Source organism: Lepidochelys kempii, chromosome 1 (assembly GCF_965140265.1).
Source record: "Lepidochelys kempii isolate rLepKem1 chromosome 1, rLepKem1.hap2, whole genome shotgun sequence".
In the NCBI taxonomy this organism is placed as follows: Eukaryota; Metazoa; Chordata; order Testudines; family Cheloniidae; genus Lepidochelys; species Lepidochelys kempii.
Window position 1 is genome coordinate 165,556,772 of NC_133256.1, and position 21,988 is coordinate 165,578,759.

The 21,988-nt window shown below is 40.0% G+C and overlaps 1 protein-coding gene across 12 annotated transcripts in view; it reads left to right on the top strand.

The window, feature by feature from the left end:
* The window catches only part of TIAM1 (TIAM Rac1 associated GEF 1), a 264,451-nt gene extending 242,858 nt beyond the window's left edge, over positions 1-21,593 (top strand). For 9 of the 12 annotated variants that reach the window (XM_073362431.1, XM_073362486.1, XM_073362467.1 and 6 more), the window contains 12 exons: positions 668-847; positions 1,360-1,428; positions 2,043-2,168; positions 6,239-6,347; positions 8,188-8,367; positions 8,496-8,614; positions 10,198-10,306; positions 12,141-12,199; positions 15,495-15,597; positions 16,390-16,477; positions 17,386-17,558; positions 19,388-21,593. In XM_073362431.1, the coding sequence (XP_073218532.1) occupies positions 668-847; positions 1,360-1,428; positions 2,043-2,168; positions 6,239-6,347; positions 8,188-8,367; positions 8,496-8,614; positions 10,198-10,306; positions 12,141-12,199; positions 15,495-15,597; positions 16,390-16,477; positions 17,386-17,558; positions 19,388-19,872 (1,800 nt within the window). In that variant the 3' untranslated portion in view covers positions 19,873-21,593. Of the gene's footprint in view, positions 1-667; positions 848-1,359; positions 1,429-2,042; positions 2,169-6,238; positions 6,348-8,187; positions 8,368-8,495; positions 8,615-10,197; positions 10,307-12,140; positions 12,200-15,494; positions 15,598-16,389; positions 16,478-17,385; positions 17,559-18,540; positions 18,983-19,387 lie in introns of all 12 variants that reach the window. The other 3 variants (XR_012161161.1, XM_073362493.1, XM_073362501.1) reach the window with 3 other exon arrangements.
* Positions 21,594-21,988: the final 395 nt, after the last annotated feature.

A 21,988-nucleotide genomic window follows, 5' to 3' on the forward strand; every position in this document is an offset into this window, starting at 1 on the left:
ATTAGTGTTTGCACAGTGCTTAGTGTGTTCTGAGTGCTACCAAAAACAAATTACAAAAAGGCACTTTAAATCATTTTTAGCCACTCTGTTCTGTGATCTGAGACTTCTGTTTTGTACTTGCTCATACTTTTTGGGCCAGGGACTTGTTAGTGGTCTGATGCAATTCCCTTGCTGTACAGTTGTGGCACTTTCTAAATATACTTATTTTACAGGCTGTGGTCATTATGTGATATGTCACTCTGAATTTCTAAAAACAATGCATCTGGGGTTCTTCATAACTGGGGGGGGGGGGGTCCTGATTCTCAACTGGTAGAGAATGGCAGCTGCCCAGAGCCAGGTGTGGTCCCTCATCCTTGGCTCTCCAGGCCCCAATGATAAGGGACACAGGTGTTGTAGGAGGTAACTATTCCTCTACAAAAGGGGAAATTTCCAGTTTAAATCTCTGGCTGCTTTAAGGTCACTTTGCACTGTGTATGCTGTGGACGGTGAACTTGGCAGACTGAAACATCCAGCCCAGGAGGATAAAACTTCCGATACAGAAGCACAGCACACTTCTTAAAGTTACATTAGAACAAGCAATATGGACGTGGGGTATACAGTAGCGTAATTAGAGTTCAAATAGCTCTTACTTGAAAACAACTAGGCGTAATGTTTTCTCTTTTTAAAGAGTACAGAACAAGTTGCTGCATTTTGTCGCAGTCTACATGAGATGAATCCTTCTGATTTGAGTTTGCATCCTCAAGAATTTACAGGGCCTCAGCTGTCCATCATGAGACAACTTACAGATGCTGATAAACTGCGCAAGGTTATTTGTGAACTGCTTGAAACAGAACGCACCTATGTCAAAGTAAGTTATGTTTTGTCTACGTTTTACCTTTTTCCTTCCAGAGTTGAACTTCTGTAAAGTTAAAGCTCTGCAATATTTTTTGTATCACAAATAAAAAAAAAACCTAATTGACTACACTAGTGGCAAGTTACCTTTTACTGTAGGGCTTCTCCTCAATTTTAATAGGAACATCTAAAATACACTAGATATTTTAAAACTGAAACAACTGAATAAAGAGTTTTTTGAACAGTGGCATGAATTTTATTTGGTTGGGATACAGAGAAATATTTTCAGATGAAATCGCGTATCTAGATTAGATTACTTATAAAACTAAAATTGCACAACTTTTTTTTTAATGTCTTAAATTTCACTAAAATAGAATATACTCCTGTCTTATACAAGACATATGAAAGACCTAGAGACTACATCAATGGTGTTAAGGAGAGGATCTTTGTCACTGTAGCAGTGTGAGAGAGATACTTGGAGGAAATGATATTAAAGAGTATTTTATTTATTTTTGTGTTTGTTTTAAGGACTTAAACTGTCTAATGGAAAGATACCTGAAACCTCTACAAAAAGAAACTTTCCTCACTCAAGATGAGGTACGAGAACTGTTGCCATAGTGCTGCCAGATTGTTTTTGTTTGACTCTTATTGTCTGATGTAGGACGGAGTGGAAGGACCTGTGAGGATTAAACTTGCTTAGGAACATTTTTAAATGGACTGACACTGACTATAAAAATACTGATCAGTGTTGTCTGATCTTCTGATAACCGCCACACTAGGCTGTCGGAGTTTAAGGCTATATCAACCTAACTTGTCAGCATACAGCCACCGCAGTTATTAAATCGCTTGTGTGTGCACATGCTTGGCTCCATATGTCGTCAGTGCATGTCCTCACCAGGAGCGCTTGTATTGTCAGCATAGGGCACTGTAGCATGGTTCCTGAAAGCCAGTCACAGTGGACATAAGCAACGCAGTGTCTGCACTGACTCTGCGTCAGCCTAATTACTCAACCGTGACTCTGCGCTGCTCGGGGAGGTGGTGTTACTAAATTGGCATCGAGAGGTTGAGGCAAGGCAGCTTACATTGTCCTAACCCTCTAGCGTAGACCAGGCTGAAGAAAAGCTAAGTGCTAATGTTCTGTAAATTGTGACCGGCTGGAAAATCGACTAAACTGAGATTTTTAAGCATATTAAACTTTTCTCTTTTATTAGCTCGATGTTCTCTTTGGGAATTTGACTGAAATGGTAGCATTCCAGGTGGAGTTCCTGAAAACTCTTGAAGATGGAGTGAGGCTGGTGCCAGACCTGGAAAAGCTTGAAAAAGTTGACCAATTTAAGGTAAACATTTTATTTAAAGTCTGGCTGTGTGTCTAAAGCAAACTTAAATAAGGTTTATGGCACACTTAGGGCATGTCTACACTTGCAGATGTAGAGCACTGTGAGTTAAACCAGCCCTCAGAGAGTGCAGCAGGGAAAGTGCTGCAGTGTGTTCACACTGTCAGATTCAAGCACACTGGCGTGGCCACATTAGCAGCTCTTGCAACGGCCACAGAGAGCAGTGCCTTGGGGTAGCTATCCTAGCGTGCAAGTGGCTGCAACATGTTTTTCAAATGGGGAGCGGGGGTTGGAGTGTGACAGGGAGTGTGTTGTATGTATGTGGGGGGGGGAGAGTGGGTTTTTGGGGTCTGAGAGCATGTCAGCATGCTGTCTTGTAAGTTCAGACAGCAGCAGACCCCCTCTTCCCCAGCCTCTCAAGCAACATTCCACACTAATGGTTGCTTTGTCCCACAGCAGATAAGCAGCCGGCTGCCAGAAACAGAGCTTTGAAAGCGCATATCCACATTCCTGCAGCGATTCCAAACAATGACAAGAGTGGCCACTTGACTTAAGGGGATTATGGGACATTTCTGGAGGCCGATCAGAGTGCAGTAATGCAACACCTCATTCATGCTGATGCTGGGGCGTTTCAGCCGAGACACACCAAGCGTTATGCTTCTGGTGGAGGTGGATTACCAGGCGCGCTCCAGCCGCAGAGTCTGGGCGCTCTACGTGCCTTGCCAGTGTGGACGGGTCGTGAGTTAGGGCGCCCGGGGCTGCTTTAATGTGCTCTAACTCGCAAGTGTAGCAAAGCCCTTACAGTACAATATTTTTACACTGGCAAAACATACTGCAGAAGTAGTCCTCTTAACCTTGTATCAAACCAGTTTGACTACCATGACTCTTATTTCGTAAGAACACATTTTAAGGTTTTTACATGAACTTGTGTTACCTACCACCATGACTCCTTGAAACCAGAATATCCTACTGTAGCTGTAGTTCATGTTGCATAGATCAATGCCACTCGGCAAAAGCATGCAGAGTTAGATGTGATTTTTACCTCTTTGTTAGATTTCATGTTTCAAACTCTGAGGAAAATCTAGTGGCAGAAGTATAATTGCATAAAACCTTAATACTGACAAGTCTAAATTGCCAGTTCAGGGAAGCCACTGGGGAAATGGTTTTGAACTGTAAATTGTATTCTGTACTCAGCAGGCTCTTAATGCACATATAGGCAGGAATGGCAAACTATTGAATGTAATGCTGTTTTTTGAATCTTAATTTCAAGTACTTTGAGGGGAAGGTAGAAATATTAAAGGGAAGAAACCCAAACTGAATTAAAAATAAACGGGAAAAGACATTGTGGGGAAGGGTTGGTTACTAAATGAATGAATACCACCACCACTGTAATTGGATCAATCTATAGTAAGTAACTAATGTAGTGTTGAAATGAACACAACCCAATGCATCTCCTCCTGGTCCTTTTGCTCACTTCAGCACTGACCTTGATAAAAGGACAAGATGTCTTGGTGAATAATAATCCCACTGGGTTTGCTCCTCCAGGAACATGGATTAATTGAAGAGCTTGTGGAAGAAGTCTCTCTTTTTTTGGTTTTGTTCTTGATTGACTACTGCCAATTTAAAATGAGCATACAACCTACTGCTATGGTTAATCATTAGAAAATAATTTTGTTCTTTAACTAAGCATACTGAAATGTAGTGCTGGGCAAACTGGACTTTCATTGATGAATAGGTCTTGGCTCCTGCAGTCCATGTCTTGCTTATGGACTCAAAAATGTCTTTGTACTGAAACAAATTTACAGGATCTATCAAATCTGTGTACTCCACGTATTGCCATACAGCTCAGAGATCTGAACCCTCTTCGAGGCAGACTTGGAGCAACTAGTCATTCCATATGCATAGTCAGCGCTACATCCTGAGCATAAAGCGTTTTGACTTCGTGAGATAGTGACTTTTACACAAAGATCTGGCCTGCCTTCCATCCATCATTATATTCAAAAGCAGCATTGTATGCTCTTTGGCCAGGTTTCCAAGACGAACAAAAATAGCCCAGCACTCTGTACTATCAAACCCTCCATTGACACGTGAAGGGTTGCACATCCCGATCATACCTGATACCATCTGCAGAGCTGCCCCAGAGACTTGTGTATTTGCAGGGTTGAGCCAGATCTGAGCTGCTCTACACAAAGCCTGGTGTGATGCCATCAACCATGGTTTCCCTGATTGGTGCAATGGTCTGTAGTAGACTCTGCATGTTGTTTCTGAAGCATCTGCATGTTGTTTCTGAAGCATCTACAACTACATTCTCACAGTAATCGGTTTCTGCATTGAACTGATGGGGGAAGTGAAGTGACAAAGAAGTGTAACCTCTTGGAGAGGACTGCCCTATATATTTTTGTTTTGTTTTTTCCCCCCACCACATGAGACTCATATTTGTTCTCTTTACGTTGGACAGAGATAGGAATAAATTGTCAATATTATGTTATCTACCTTTATAAAAGAGTAACTCAAGTAGCTGAACAGATCAGGTTCCCTAATAATAAAATGAGACTTCAGGAGTAAGTAACCATTGCTTTCTCCATGGAAGTAAACGCATTATGAATCCTGTAAATGTTGCTGCATAAGAATTTAATGGTGCATATGAAATCAAGATTATAGGCATAGACTTAATAGATGATGATTAAAAAATATTAACATATCTAGCAGTGATGAATAATTCCTCCACCCACTTGACACTCTGCAGACGAAGGGGGGAAATAACTAATCCCGCACACTCTATAAACACCTAATATAGCTAGGGTTGGCAGAATTTGACTTTTTATAACTTAATGGATAATATCTATTTTAAGTATTTTTTTTTCAATTTTTCTTCTATTTCTAATTTCAATTGTGCAGAATTATGGGTTTTAAGCTTTTAGTTTTTTCCAAAAACTTTGAATTTATTTCAACATCCACAATTGTGGGGAAATTATGGAGGGTCAGATAATTATTTAATGACAGATCTTGATATTAAAAAAACTGTCCATATTATATGTTCAAAATTTTAGCTTTACATCACTCAAATTCTCAAGCAGCATTTTTCTGACTTTGCTGATCTGTAAATTTCAGTTATCATAGATGGAAATGTGTTTTCATTGATTTGTATATACAATGAAAGGCCACGTTCATCATTTACTGTTTAAAAATCTAATCCTTCCAAGCCTAAATATGGCCCCAGAAGAAGGATTTTGTGGGGGAATAATGAAATAAATGGGACTTGGGAGATCAGAGTTGAGTTCTGCTACATATTTCCTGGGTGACCTTAAGCAAGGTACATAACGTCTCTCTGCACTGGTTCCCTAGTTGTATAATGGACCTAATACTTGTCTATTTAGATTGGGGCAGGACTTCCTTACTATGTGTTTGTACAGCACAATTGGGCCCTGATCTTGGCTAGGCTTCTGAGCATTTCTGTAATACAAATAATATTCGGGGAGGAGAAGACAAGTCTCTGCTCTGAAAATAAAGCTGTCTGAGGATGGGGGTGGAGGGAACAGACTGCAATATACATAATATTGATCACTTTCAAAGATACATATTTAATAGTTGGTGTATAGTAACTAAACAGATTACAGAAATTAGTTTTTTGCTCATTAAACATATTGAAGTATTTACGTTCCAAATAAGCCCATGGAAAAAAAAATTAACATAAAATTATATATACAATACGACACATTCTAGATCAACACCAATTTAAACAGGAAACCATCCGTTCTACAGTAGATTATACAGAGCAGGTAGAAGTCTCTTATTCAAGAATCTCTGACCTATTCTTCCCTGGCTACCTGCTGAGGAATTCCCCCTCACCTAATCTTCTGATCAGTTTCTATTACTGACTGTTCCTAGACAGGATGAGAACCTAGTGTAGAGGGTCAGGAACATTGTAATCACGTGTAATAGCCATAAAACATGGCACAGAAGATCTTATTCTTTCTAAGTGGTCTGATTTCAATAGTTTTGTCAAAAGGAAAACTAATGTGTTTTATGCACCTTTTTTATTTATTTATGTATTTATTTTTTTATAATCCTAGAAAGTGTTGTTTTCCTTGGGTGGATCCTTTCTTTACTATGCTGACCGTTTCAAGCTGTACAGTGCCTTCTGTGCCAGCCACACTAAAGTTCCAAAAGTATTAGTAAAAGGTGAGATCTGCATGCGTTATATGTATTTTTTCCGAACACTCTTTTGATGTGGAAAAGTGCCATTGCAGGATGGAGCAAGTGTTTGGGTCGTGTGTGTGTGTGTTGGAGAAGGCAGGTTGAATAAGTGTGCCTTTGCACTTGGAGTGATGCTTGTGATACCCACAGGAACTAAGGGCTATGTACCACAGAAGTCCGGCTAATGGCCTATGTTAAAACCCAAAGAAACTTGGCTGGGAGCCTTCAGGAAGGGAGTGGAGGACAAGGAAAATCTTCCTGTTGCTTCCTCTGCTGTCACTATTCTAATCTGGGTCAGCCTGTGTGGCCCTTTTTCCTCCCTTTCCATGAGGTGCTGCAGAAGATCTCCAGCTCCATACCACGCTGAAGATCTGCTGGGCCCAAAATGTCTGTGGAGCTTCAATGTGGCTGCCCAGCGGGAGTGACTTGAAAGTAACCTTGAAAGTGTTAATCTATTAGTGGATTCAGTAAAGCTTCATATAATTATATTTTTATCTTGGATGGTAGGTAGACTAGCAGTTCCAGTTGCAGGAACAGCATAATTAGAAAAAATATGCTCTTATTTTTCAAGGAACACTTGATGGCAGATAAATAAGCCAGAAGACTTCTGGTGTGTGTGGTTTTTGTTTTTGTTTTTTTTTTAAATTGTAAACTCTATTTACCATGCAGACAGATGCTGGCAATCCCCCTGAATACATGAATAAATTATTTGCTGCCAGCCACTTTTTATGTTCTCTCCTGGCAGCATCTAGGTTGACCTTATTAAGGACACAGGCTGGGTATCTTTGGCTGGTGGCCTTTTAAAATCCTTGTATCTTTTGAATTGTAGACTCAGATTTGGAGCAAACAGGTCTCCAAATCTGAATCTTTAAAAGTCTGGTAGAATGTATAGGAATGGCAGCATTTTCATATGACGTTTTGGGTGGTCTGATGACCTTCTGATTGCAGTTGCAGTGCCTTTTTTATTTTAAATTGTAATAACTTTATTGTATTGGTAGAATGGTCTACTAAATGCCCCATTTCTCGTGGAAACAGTTATTCTTATGAAGGGAATACTTGCTGTACAGCATACTCACATTTTTATAGTATCTATTCTTGGACAATCTCTCGGGTTGGGAGCAGTAGAAAAATAATCCATTCTCTATTATGGGCAGAGTAACGGAGGCATGGCACAGTAAGTTATCTAGTCTGTCTAAAATGTATTGCAGGTATAAAGTACATTAGTTCCACAGGTGTATTTTGTTCTCCCTCCTTACAAATATTTTTGATGTTTGTGCTGCACTTCTAAGTCTGGAAAGTAACAACAGAATGCCATTAAAGATGCACGTAATAGTCACAAGGCCTGACATACCTCTGCCACTACTGCTGTGAATTCTTATAAATAACAGTGACCCTTTTTGATTAAACTAGTGGGAGGGAGAAGGTTTGGTGGGCTTCATACCACTCTATGGTACTAGAAATCATGTTAGAGGATGGTTAAATAAAAGATGTTTATCTTGGTATGATGTTCAATCATGAGTAACTTCTCTATGTCATAAAGAGAAAAGGAGTCCTTGTGGCACCTTAGAGACTAACAAATTTATTTGAGCATAAGCTTTCGTGAGCTACAGCCCACTGCATGGGATGCATGGGATGCTAACTATGGCATGTGATACTAACTAAAAACCTGAACTGTATAAAACATGGTATTGTATAGTTGATCAAAATGTGTATTTCTCCACAAACCACACTTATTCTAGGCAAATGAATTTCACCCTCTAAAAAGTTACTTCATAATGGCAGATGTTTGGGCTAATTAAAAACCATTTTTAATTTTAACTTCTAGCTAAGACAGACACTGCTTTTAAGGCATTTTTGGATGCTCAGAATCCTAGACAGCAACACTCCTCAACACTGGAGTCTTACCTTATCAAACCTATCCAGCGGATACTAAAGTATCCTCTTCTGCTGAGGGAACTCTTTGCTCTGACTGATGCAGACAGTGAAGAACACTATCACCTTGATGGTAAGGTGCTGAACTATGGAACAGTGTTTACCTGCTAAACTGAGGGGGGCGGGGCAAGTTTCTTTCCCCTCACTCCTTCCCTGAAGCAACTACGTAACTAGTTATTTTCCACTTGCTTTTTCCTCTAGTGGCCATAAAAACAATGAACAAAGTTGCCAGCCATATTAATGAAATGCAAAAAATACATGAAGAGTATGGTGCAGTGTTTGATCAGCTCATAGCAGAACAGACTGTGGAAAAAAAAGAGGTAAGGATTTTATTCTTTGCTTTCTTTATTACAAGCCTGTTGTTCAGGAGTCTCTTTCTTCTGGTATGAATTACAGCATATTGTTACAGCTGCCATTACAAATTCCTTTTTCTGCATTGTGTCTGGCAGGACACGCTAAAAGTTCTTCTTAAAGGTATGGTATAGTCTTGGAGACCAGTACATCGAAAAAATGCTTCAGCAGTGACTGGTGATTTTTGGATGCCCATCTCAAGACTCCTTAAAGGGGCATGATTTCCAGAAAGTGCTGAATGCTTACCCTGTGAAAATAAGGCACATTTCAAATTGGGTGTCCCAAAATCGCTAGTTACTATTGAAAATGTAGACCACTTCTTTTGAACTCTTTCAAGGTGGAACCTGACTAAGGTATGAGATGGGGATTCAACAAAGCAGAGGAGAAGGGAGACTACAGCAGCAGCCTGGGGGAATGGTGAGGAGAGTCTTGATGAGAAAGTGGGGCTGGGATGGGAGGGGTGAGCTTCAGCTGCAACTTGGAGGTAGTGGAGGTCAAGCAGGAGAGGCAGTTGTGCTCATGGAGGAGGGTAGTCCTGGAGGTAGCAGCACTGTGAAGGCTGCAGGTGCAAGCAGGGTTGGACAATTGGTGTTGAGAATAGCAAGAGGTATGTGGAGACCAGAGTTGGGTCTGGTAGGCAGGAGTGAGTGGAAATGCTATACACCTGGACTGAGGAGCAGTCTTGTGTGCTAAACTTACTGACATTTAAGCACAAGTGAGGCTGGGTTATCCTTGGGCCTAGAGGTCCCACCAGTTCAGGGCAGGGGGACGGTGTGGAGAAGCAGGCACTGCTGTTACCCATGTTATACCCTGTTCTGTGGCTAAATGGAGGACTTAAATTTCCAGAGATGTCAACTTAGCACTTCTCACAAGTGCTGAATTCTCAATTTGTGTGTTTACGGGGAAAAGGTGGAAAACTGCTTCTAGATGTGGGAAAGGGTGAGTGTTAATGAAACTGACTTGTTGCCTCTGGAGATCAAAGTGAAAAATCTAGTTGTCTTGACTACTTTATTGTATATCTGCCCACAAAGATTAGCACCGTTACTCGTGTTTACTCAGGAAATACATAGGACTTGCAGGTTCTAGTCATATTCCTTGGCAGAGCTGTGTACAGGAGGCTAAGTTGTGTACGAGAAGCACTGTGGCTGGCTTCAGCTAGTAGAAATGTTCAATTCTTTTACGTTTAATGTGCTCAAACAATATAAAGAGGAACTGAAACAGGGAGAGAGAGACAAACACTGTAAGAGTTCAGAGAGATTTTTGGCTTCTTCCTTGTGAAATTAAACCTTCCTACGGATTTTGAATGGCCATACTTTCAACACTAGGCTGTACCTAACTTATGCACAAAAATTAGGGATTTGATTGCATGTCTGATCAGTTAGCATTTGGCACAGTTAGCATTTTGCACATAATTGCAACTGCTTAGTCCTGACGGAAAATCTTGCTCCAAAAATTTTCTGCTTTTTAGGGTAAAATTCATCTAAATCTACTAAAGCACTTAAAACCCTTTACACTGGTGCTTTTTGTATTTTCATGTGTTTATGGTTGGCAGGTTGCAGACCTTTCCATGGGAGACTTACTTTTGCATAATACAGTGATCTGGCTTAACCCTCCTGCATCACTGGGGAAATGGAAGAAGGAACCTGAGTTAGCAGCATTTGGTATGTACTCTGGTGATTATTTCAAACACAAATAGGATGGCAGATTTTTACTTGAGCAGAGACACTAAGACCTGTGACAAATGTACATAGAGAATGACCGTTACCTAACAGTGTTCCTGCTACATCATCTAAACTTGAAAATTAAACGCACAACAATTTGCCCCTGAATTTAAAGGGCCAAATTCTGCTCTGTTAGTGATGTAAATCTGGAGAAATTCAATTCAAGCAACTACTGTAACTGAGTAGAATGTGGCCCAAAGTCCATAAGAAGTGAGTAGCTAAAACCTCACTCTACGCGTTAGCAACCCTCCTCCCCTTGATTTATTAGTATTTGTATTTCAATAGCCTAATTCATGCCACTTCACTTCCTTGCTTTTAGTTACACCTAGGACAGTGATACTCAGACTGAGGCTCTGGCAGCGTTAAGTGGCTCTGTAATGTGGCTCTTTGCAGCACATATTAAAACTCTGATTTAATTATGGATCAGGATGCTTTTACTATGTTGTTAACCAATTGTAGACTATTTGGTCAGTCATGTTGCTGCGAGAATAATAAACAATGAATTCACACTATTATGGCTTTTTTGGGTGATACTGATTGCTAATTTGGCTCCTGAACCACTGAGGTCTCAGTATCAATGATCTAGGGTTGTTTGGTCGTTGGCTTTTTTGCGTGGTTTTTGTTTTAACTCCCCCATGTAGCCAAGCGGCTGTCTGGATCTAGCAATTTGCTGATAGCACTTGGAAAGCCAGTGGCTGCTAATTATTCAATATTACCATTGTAAATAAAAACCCTTCAGCTACCCACTGAGGATGTCCCAACACCAGCATGACAAAGGTACCACTTTCGTTCCTGCAGTTGTCACTGGTGAAGAGCTACCCAAGCTCTTTGTCTTTCTATTGTGTATAGACTGGTCCTGTGGTCAGGAAAATGACAGAATATGCCTCCACGATGAAAGTGATTGACGTCAGCTCAATGATTTGGGGGATGTGTATTCATTTTCAGTTATTGTGCAAAGAGTTTTTAAATCATCTTTATAAAACCTCAAGATCCAAATATTTTAATTCTAAAACGAAGGTTGTCTCTCTGGTCCACTGTGGAAATTACAATTTCATTCCTTCACCTGATTCTTTAAACCCAAATTCCAACATACTTTCCCATAACATGTGCATGTAACATTCCAGCTATAACTGTGTATTGACTCCTATTTATAGGCCACTGTCATAGACATCAGTAGTCCAAATAGGCCACTAATCTGTTAAATGTAGTGTCAGCCCTCTGACTCCCGCATGCAACTAGGCAGGGACTATCTCTTTTTGTTTGGGGTTTTTTTGTTCCGTTTTTGAACGTGCCTAGCTCAATGGGGTCCTGATCCATGATTGGGGGCTCCTAGGTGCTACTGCAGTCCTAATAATACACAAACCACTCAGTGGGCTTAGCCAGATGGGTTTAAAAGACACAACAAAATATCTTATTTTAGATGGAATCCTGTAATTTGCGAACATATTGTGTATGAATAATAATTTAAAGAACAGTTAACTTACGAATTCTGTAACATCAAAGCCACCTGAGAAATTAACTGTTGTGTAAATTCTTCTGGTGGTGGTGGGGCGAGAGGGGGGGAATAATACAGGAAGATTGAGTCTTTATAATTATCCTCTTGTTCTTTCCCCTCCTGGCCCCTGATTGAAACAAAGACTTACCAGGAATGTTTGTGATCTTGTCATGATTAATGGTGTGTGTTTGACTTCTGCGTGTGCTTGGGCTTTGCAGGAGGCAAGGGTACAGGGACCATTACTGACTGTGTGGTTTTTTGTTTTTAATCTTTCTCTAGTGTTCAAAACTGCTGTTGTCCTTGTATATAAAGATGGTTCCAAACAGAAGAAGAAACTTGTAAGTTTTGTTGCTACTTTGACTACATATTTGGGGATCCAAAATGAGCAAGGCCAAGACTTTCAAATTATATTTAGCCACTGTTTAATGGTTTACATGTACAAATATTGATTAGCTAATCTTTTTATGTGGTTGTGCAAGTAGGTTATAAAGATTTTACAAGCAGGTAGTCACCAGTCAGGAAGTTGCATGTTTAACCTTTCTCCCTTTGCAAATAGGGATTTGACCCGTGTCAGTGCGAAATGGAGTCAATTTTATGAATTTGTTGAGGTGCCAGTTAGATTTTAAAGCTGCAATCAAACAACTAGCTTTGCCAATTTGATAAGCCAATATTGGGATAGAATTTAATTAGGATAACCCGTTCTTATTGAGTCCAGGGAGGGAGCACTAGTTTACTACCTTTTTAACAGTAGGTTCTCTTCAGAACAGCACTTACCTTGGACAGAATTTCTCAAATCAGGACATTTGATGTTCTTGCCTTTATAAACTTGTTGACTGGTTACCAAGAACCACAGACGTATGTATCAGCAGTTCATCAATCCAGAGTAGATTCAACTAATACTCGGGGGCATGTACTGAACACAAAATACACATGCAATCAATTGTCATAGAACAGTATTGAGGTCAAGCAGTTATACCAGAAAACAAACAGTACAAATATCCAAAGTGGTTTTTTTAATTGCATTCACTTATAATCCTCCATTGTCCGTTCTTTATCTCTAATACACTTGAAGTAGTTCCCCAAGGAACAGAGTTGCATTTTGCCTTAAGATAATCTTAGAAATATGGTCCCTGCTGTTTTTAATGTTTGATATGAAATGGACTAGTTTAAGCAATTATTTCTAGCATTTTAAAGGCATAGTTTAAAACACTCTCTAGGCCAAAGTACTTGTCCTAAACCAGGGGTCTCAAACTCAGATGACCACGAGGGCCCCATGAGGACTAGTGCATTGGCCCGAGGGTTGCATCACTGACACCCCTTTGCCCCCACTCCACCCCTTCCATGAGGCCCCTTCCTTGCCCCCATTCCAACCCCTTCCCCAATAGTTACATTAAAACAATTTTATCTTCAAAATGAACAAAACTTCTGGAAACCATTATCCTTATGAAGGGAATACTTGCTGTGCAGCATAATCCAAGAATAACTATTCTAGAAATGTGAATGGTCTTTTTTTGGGATGGGAGCAGTAAAAATCATCAATTCTATAACTAATCTAGATAGGTTTATAACCTGCTGCACCATGCAGCTATCTCGTATGTTTAAAATACTTTGCAAATACAGTGTACGTGTATAACTTACATAGTGCCATAGGTGTATTTGGTTCTGCCTCCTGACTGGTTTTTTTAATGTTTGTGCTGCACGTTAATAAAAGTAACAACAACAAAATGCCATTATTGCCTTATTAAAGTGTCCATAATAGTGACAAGGCCAGACATGCCTATGACACTAGTGCTGTGAAAGCTTATAAATATGCAGTGTGATCCTTTTTGATTAAATGTGGGGGGAGGTGGGCATCATACAGCTCTAAAATAGCAATGGCCCTGGTAATGTGTGAGAGGGTGCTTAAATAAAAGATGTTTATGGGGTATGATTGTAGTTGGATATCTGATGCTCATTCATGAGTAACTTCTCTATGGCATGATACTAACTAAAAACTCGAAGTGCATAAACATGGTACTGTATACTTGTCTCAGTGTTCATAGCTAAAGGCGGAGAGAGAAATTCCATCCCTGTGTCATTGAGACTCTTGCGTAGTAAGGACTGACAATAGTTCTCGTTTAAACATCGCATTTCTCATTCTTGGAGTGATAAGATTCTTTAGCTAACATCTCTAAAATATGGATTGTTGGCTGCCTACTCTGCACAGAGGCAGGGTGACCAGTGTGCATCTTGTAGCCCAGTTCTGTATCCTTGCTAGGATAGAGTGTTTCCTTGATTAAAGGGCAGAGGGAGCTTTGTGACTAATGTATTCAAGGCACATTTGACCTCTCTAAACTTTACCCCTTCTGAAATCATGCACCATACAATATCTTTCTTCTGTGTGGCCTTCATCAGTCACTGTAATGGCTAGTGAATGTAAAACATGGTCTTCAATTCTGGACTTTGGTTTGTGCACACATCACCACCACCGAGTAAATGTTGGTTGTAGGTACAGAGACCTCAATCTAGCTAAACGTTCAAATGTCTCTTATTTGGAATCAGTGGGATTGCATATGCATAACTTTAAGCACTCAGGCCATAGTGCAGTGTTTTTGGTCCAGTAGCATTGGTTACTAATGCTGATTCCCAACTGTAGACATAATAGTGTAGACACAATGTTGGTGTGAGGCTTTTTTTGAGTGTACAGGAATTTTTGGAAGGAGGATAGAGTGGACAGGTCTATTTTGTGCACAATGATCATCTTTGACTTGTACAACGTGCTGTTCCTTGACTCATGGATAGCAATTAAGCAAACTACCTACAGGTAGTGTTACCTGATGATATTTGAACCCAAAACTATGGGTTCAAATATCCTCAACTTTTTTTAGATGGTTTTAGGAAATAAATTAATGGGGGACACAACACCTCTGATAAATGATAGGTACACGAGAGTGCTTTTATTTAAAATGTTTTGTTCAAGTCTAAAGCACACATTTAAAAGAGCAATAGCCTGGGTAACTATATCTGGGGTAGTCTAAAGTTTGAGATGGTGTTAAGTGGCCAGCCTTCCTTTTGGCCACTGGGGAATTGGATGTCAGTTGGTTAGCTTGGCAAAAAAATTTTCATTGCACATTTTGACTAATTTTTGTAGAGGTTGCTTAAAACAAAGCCCACAATTTATAGTAACTCCCAAAGGGCTAACAATTTTTTAGCCTTAGCAAAAAACATATAACTTATTTGCAAAGTAACTTCTAGCAAGAAACTTATGGTCATAGACACCCACATCCAAGGTTAGCTATTTATATTTTTTTATGAATTTATTTTTTATTAACATGGCAGCTGTTTTGTTTGCTTAGGCAAACGTCAAATTATTCCTGACTACGTGGTGGTCTTGCTTTCAGGTGATGGTGGGCTGAGTACACAAAATGGCTGTGGTTATGTCTAGTCCAGCTCTCTTGTAACATTAGTGCTAAGTGCTTTTTTGAGGTGTTGAGAACTGATCATTGTGGCATAATGACAGTTTGTCTATACTTCCTTCCTGTGACCTAATGTTCATGAAACTTCTTCACAGGCATTTCTGTGGTTCCCATCACCAAAAAATACCAGGCCTCTGAATTCCTAGTGTAAACTTTCCTGATTTATTTTTTGATCCAGGGAGGCTCACACAGGGCTTCAATTTACGAAGACTGGGACCCATTCCGTTTTCGTCACATGATTCCCTTAGAAGCTCTGCAGGTTCGCGCACTGGCAAGTGCAGGTAATGTTGAAATGTATTCAGAAGTCTGTTAAAGTGCCCATCTCATTTCTTACTAGCCAACAAGTGCTCTTTATGGGAGTTGGGGTGTGTGTGATGGTTTATATAACCAATAAATAAATACAAAAAACACTGACCTTTTGTTTCTCTCCTCTTCTGCCTTCTAGGGGTTGTAAGAAGAGAGAAAGCAAAAGCTGTACTTGAAAATTGTGGGAAAACTCTCCAAGAAAAGAGTTTTGGTTTTCAAAATTAGAATTTTTTTTGTGGAAAATACTTTGTTTCAAATAACACAAACACTCACTCTGGCCAAAGTCCATGTAACCACTTTGCTGTTGCTACCAGAGAAAATCCTTAGGGCTCGGTGTATGTGCTTCGGGGGGGGGTCTGTTTAGCTCAATAAAGCCTGTGTGGAAGTCGATGCAGCTGCAGAACCACATAGGCTGTGAAGATGATAGATAAGTTCAGAGTTAACAAAACTAGGTGTATAATAGTTGTTTCAGGAATTTTAAAAATCTTTAAATTGTGGAGGGTTGTGAAAAGTCTTTGACCTTTAATGGTTTAATTTTTATTGTCAGGTATGTAACTCTGTGTGACCAAGTGTAGGAGTCATAACCAAGTGTCCGTCTGCTAGGATTTGTGATCAACCTGTGTTCTGGGATACCTTTTAAATTTAATAAAACTGTTTCTCATGGTTAGAGAGTACTTCTCAATTCTAGTTGAAATTACAACACGATGTGACCCCATATATAATTAAGTAGTCTAACGTGGTGCAAAATGTTCTCCATATCTCTCTAGATGCAGAGACCAATTCTGTGTGTGAGATTGTTCATGTTAAATCTGAGTCCGAAGGCAGACCAGAGAGAACATTCCACCTCTGCTGTAGGTGAGCGTGCTTCCATGTGTTCTGTTCTAGCTGGATTTCTAGATGCTAGTCGTTCTTAAAAGAAAGACAGGCCACATGATGATAGCACAGGAGGCTTACAACTTTTTCTAGCTCTACCAGCGAAGGATTCTCATTAAAGAGAATAAAGCCATATTTAACCAATACTGAAGCTTTACAGGAATATTAATTTTTTTTCCCTTTGCAAATTTGCTCCCAGCGATTGAATTCTGTATGGAAATTTGTTTTTAATGCTGCATGCACTGTAATTGAGCATTTGTCAGAATGCCAGGCAGCTGCTGAAGTGTCCAGTTTGGTCAATGCTTTCCATGCTGGCAAGGCACGACTCCCACTGTTAAGGGGCTTAGTACAAATTACGATGCCATGTTAAAATATTATCTGTAATAAGGGCTAACCCTCACTTCAGAATTTTGTTTACCATTTTTAGTTGTTTTTTTTTTTTTTGAACTGGTAGAAGTCCCTGCTGAGCTGATATTAAAAATAGTTCAACCTGTTGTCTAGATGAGATGCGTGATTTCTTCTCAGTCTGTCCAATGCAAGCACACAAAATGTGAGATTACATTAGCTACCATAGGTTTGCCAAATAAGTGAGTAGCCGGCATCAGAGAAAAAGGAAGAAGAGAGAGGTAGATAGTACTTCCATAATGCAGAATGCTTGTTTCCTTGGACATGGGTTTAAACTTGCACAGATTTAAGAATGCAAGATGTACATTATAAACTTTGATTTGAAAACTTTATACTAGAATGACAGGGAAAGACAGGCAGAGCAATTCACATTTTCTTTCTGTACTGGTGTTGATTTATCTTGCTCTGTCACATACTTGCAGGAATTATGTATCTCCTGTGAGCTTGTGCCCTAACTTTTTTTTGTTTGTTTTTCCTGTTTTCAGTTCCCCAGACCACAGAAAGGATTTTCTGAAGGCTGTGCACTCCATTCTACGTGATAAGCACAGAAGGCAGCTTCTTAAAACTGAAAGTCTGCCCTCATCCCAACAATATGTTCCTTTTGGAGGGAAAAGACTGTGTGCTCTAAAAGGTGCAAGGCCAGCAATGAACAGGGCAGGTACTGTAGGGATGCAGACTTTCAAGATCCCACTGACCCCAGCACTACTGTAGGTCACATCAGAGTTGTAATATTTATTACCCATAGATGAGGGTTAGTGTTGCATCTGACCTGCCTTCACATTCATATGAGAGCCTTAACAAGTACCACTCTTCACTCAAGGTTCAACATCTGAGCAATGATCCTTCTGGTATAGGAGACCCAAATGGGACTCCTATCAGTTTCAATCAACTGTATGTTTTAATCTGCCAATTGGGTTGCAGTTGAATAAAGCTTTGTAGCAAAAATATGTACAGGATTTCTAGAGATGACCAGTAGTGGCTTAAAACAAAACCAGCTCCCAAAGTGTCTTTAGCTCATCTCAAATCTTCAGCGGGGTTTGAAATGACTTCTGCTTCATGTGTTCCCCATTTCTCCTTTTTCACCTCTATTGGGAGTGGGCATTTGTTTGTCCTCATCAGATCTCAGAGGTGCATTTGATTAGTCAGTCTTAAAATGTGGACTTCATTTTCAGTTGACTTCTGGCAAAACACAAACTGCTTTTCCCTGTGATTTTTTTTTTTTTAAGAGTTTGGCAAACACTAATCGAAGGAGGGAAGAAACTTGCTTCTAAATATACTTTTCCTGCTCATTAGATCCAGTAATCCAGATAACCAGGCTTTTTGTTCCTCCTCTATAACAAGCAAGCCACACCAATAACATTCACAGTGTGGCTTCTCACAGAGGCTAGGGAAGGATTTCACACATTTTAAGATACCTTTTGGGCTGCCTTTGAATCTAATTTGTACCACAGTGCTTTAATCATCCCATGAGGCTCCATATGCTTGAAACGTCAATCTTCTTTTAGGTGGATTTGTCTAGTCATTCACATGGTGGATGCGTGGGGGTAACCCCCCTGTGCCCCTTCTCCCAGGCCTAGCTGGGCCCTTACTTGTAAATTTTTTTAACCCTAAATGCTCAGCTGATTTACTTGTGTTTTCAGACTCAGGATAATGATACTTTTTCCAAAGATGAATGCATTTAATAGATGTGTACTGAAGGTGCCGTCAGTGAGGGGACAAACGACAATCTCTGAATCTCAGCAGCCTACAGTGGAGATATTGTGTGCACATAACACTGAAGTTTCTGCAGATCCTTAATCAGGAGAATTCATCCTTTGCTTTGTCTGACAAGCCTCGTATAAAGATATTTCAACATGGAAGATGCCAGAATGCTATCTGAACCAGTCACAAAACTAGCAGACAGGTCTGATGCTGAAGATGGAACTTCTGAAAGCAAGACTGTTATCCTAGAAAATAGCCCAGCAACAATGGAGCACTTGCACCTACGTAACGAGTAGGCAGCAACTCCGGTGTCGCCCAGCTCCATCTCACTGCTTGGAACGATTCTACATCGTTCCTATGGAGGCACCACAATATTTCCTGGTCAGTTTTGGGACAAGCTGGGTTATTGCAGTCTGTTAGCCCCGGGGCACAGCTAGTGAGAAGCTTAGCTCTACTCATGCTTTCTCATGCTGGCTGCCTGCCACCCACTGAGGAGGAACAGTAATTGTGGCCCATTATCTCAATTTGTGGATCTAAGAAGCAGAAACTTTTTACAGCTGGCAAAAAAAAAAAAAAAACAAAAAAACCCCACCTCTTTCCATGAGAAACTAAGTAAAGCATAACTTATGCATGCATATTGATAGGGAGGAGTAGGTCATGCTGGGAAATTCTGATAGCTGGTGCCAAGGGATGTTAGGAGAGGGCAGTTGAAAGACTAGTTTTTTAGAGAGACATTTTCACCTTGTGTAAAGCATGTGGGATTTTATCTTTTGTGTGTGTGTGCAGTGTCCGCCCCAAGCAAGTCTCTTGGGAGGAGGAGGCGGCGGCTGGCCCGAAACAGGTTTACCATTGACTCGGATGCTGTCTTCGAAAGCAGCCCTGAAAAAGAGTCCCAGCAGTCCACAGCCAGTGGGGACACTGACCGCTGGGTAGAGGAACAGTTTGACCTTGCTCAGTACGAGGAGCAGGAGGACATCAAAGAAACTGACATCCTCAGCGATGATGATGAGTACTGTGAGTCTACGAAAGGTATCATGATTGACAGAGAACTTCAGGAGCAGTTGCAGGCTGCTTCCATCACAAGCAGCCAGTCCCATCTGGCAGAGAGAGCACGGCATGCAATGAGCACGCATGCTGCCAGACTGACTCAGTTGAAAAAGCAAGCTGCACTGTCTGGGATCAATGGCGGGGTGGAAAGTAATAGTGAAGAAGTCATCTGGGTTAGGCGTGAAGACTTTGTACCTAGCAGAAAACTGAACACTGAGCTCTAAACCTGTCACTTTCTCATTAGCTGGCATGTGTAGATCTACCCCGCTCCCTCCCCCCAATAAATGCTGTGGAGCATGATCCCTTAGCTTGCACACACAGTTTTGGCAGCTGAATTGCTCTGAAGCTGTGCAGACACATTTTAGGAACTTTACAAGGGGGGACGGGGAGTGTAAAATTTGAAATAAGTTGGAGTCCTATCTGTATATTACTAAGGGCTTTTAAAATTTTATTTATTCTAAAATGGGATACATAATATCACTGGAGAATAAGTTACTGTTGGCATCTTGCATATGTGCAACTTAAGTGATAGCACAATGAACAAAGAGGCTTTTGTATCTGTGAAATGTCAATCGGAGGCTCATCTCCTTAATGAGGAAACTGCCTTTCTAATCTGTACAGCTGCAGTGTTCTTAATCTTTTCCCTCTTAAGACTATACATGTATTTTAGGAGTGTGTGAGGAAAGGTTTGGGATTTATGTTGTGCTGCGTTCTCTTGGTGTGTCTGGTCTAACTTATTTTCAGTGCTGGAAGCTCTAGCTTTACGTAAAATTTGATAAAGTTGCCAAACTCTTGAAAGAGATCCAAATTTAACACTTGACTTTTTTTTGTACTTTTTATCTGAGATGCAGAGGCACAAATGGATAAGAATGTTAGTGTTGCTTAGGATATGAGGCTAGCCTTTTTGCAGAGGGTGCAGTAGGCTAGTTTTTATATATTAAAATATCAACTGGAAAGCCCTGCTTAGGGATAACTGGAATTCAGTTACGTTACAAATAATGTGACTGAATTACAAAGAGGGCTAAATTAATCCATGACTTCAGTGGAGTCCTATCAGGGATGAATTTGGTCCATTATGACTGACAACTTTTGGGTGGGGGTGAAAATTTATGGCCAAAAAACTGACCTCATCCAACTCTTAGTGCGGATGAAACTAGTGTATATATAAATTCCTTTGTAAAGGCTTTTTCCACTGCAATACACTATGAACAAAGTTCTAAATAAGAAAACCTCTCAAACCTTTTTATTTAAGTATCTAAAACAGGGTAAAAAATCTAGAGTTTTTTAAGTAGACTTCCAAATATAAAAGAGAAAATATAGCACTTTTAATTTTTTTAGATTTATATAGCTTTCCCATTTTCACTTTCCACATACAAAAGAGGAAGATAACAAAATTTTCTTTGTATCTATTGATGTTTGACACATTAGTGGATACTTTGAAACCTGGCATTTTATATATAGCTTTAGGACTATATTTTATAAGATCAGCTGTGACTATATTTTGAAACAACAAATTGTTCCCCAGAAACATCAACTGTCTTGTGTCCCAGCCTGCATTTGCCCCCTCTTCCCGTCCCAAAAGCTGATACAAGAAAACTTTCAAAAGACTGTCTTCTGATTTTTCTTTTCCTAAAAGCTTTAGAAAGATTTCTATACTCTTTTATCATCACTTCATTGTTCTATATCATCTAAAGTCCATTGTGTCCCAATTTAGTAGAAAAGCAGAGGTTTTAGCTGTCCTACTGGAATACAGTCAGTTGTGAAAGACTGGAAAGTCTGGTGCTTGGGAGGGTGCCATTGTTCTTGTACATAATGTCATGACATGTCTCTGTCAAAGGTTCTTGTATATTTCTTTTATAAGCTGAAAGAAGGTCTATTTTTATGTTTTTAGGTCTATGAATGGAACGTTGTAAATGCCTGTCAAACAATAAAATACTGAAAACACCTGAACAGTGTGGTGGTGGTGATGATGGGTGGGGTGTGACTGCACCAAGCACATCCCTTTCACTTCTGCCTTGATCAAAAAGAGCAAGCTGTAACCAAAACCCAATAAATGGATTTTAGCTGTTAAGGACGGCTTAATACTACTCCGGCAACCTGTAATGGTTTGGCTTGGCAATCAAAATTATTTTAACAAATTTTATTTAAATTTTCAGTTGTGGGAACTTATGAGTTGCACAACAATTATTTAAGATTCTAAGTTAAACATATTGTCAAAATACACAAGGTACTAGCCTTACATCACACTCTAAGTTCTCAAGCAGCACTCACTGTCTAGCTGTAAACTTCAATTGTTGAAAAAATATTTCCATCAAAATTGATGTGCACAGGGAAATTGAG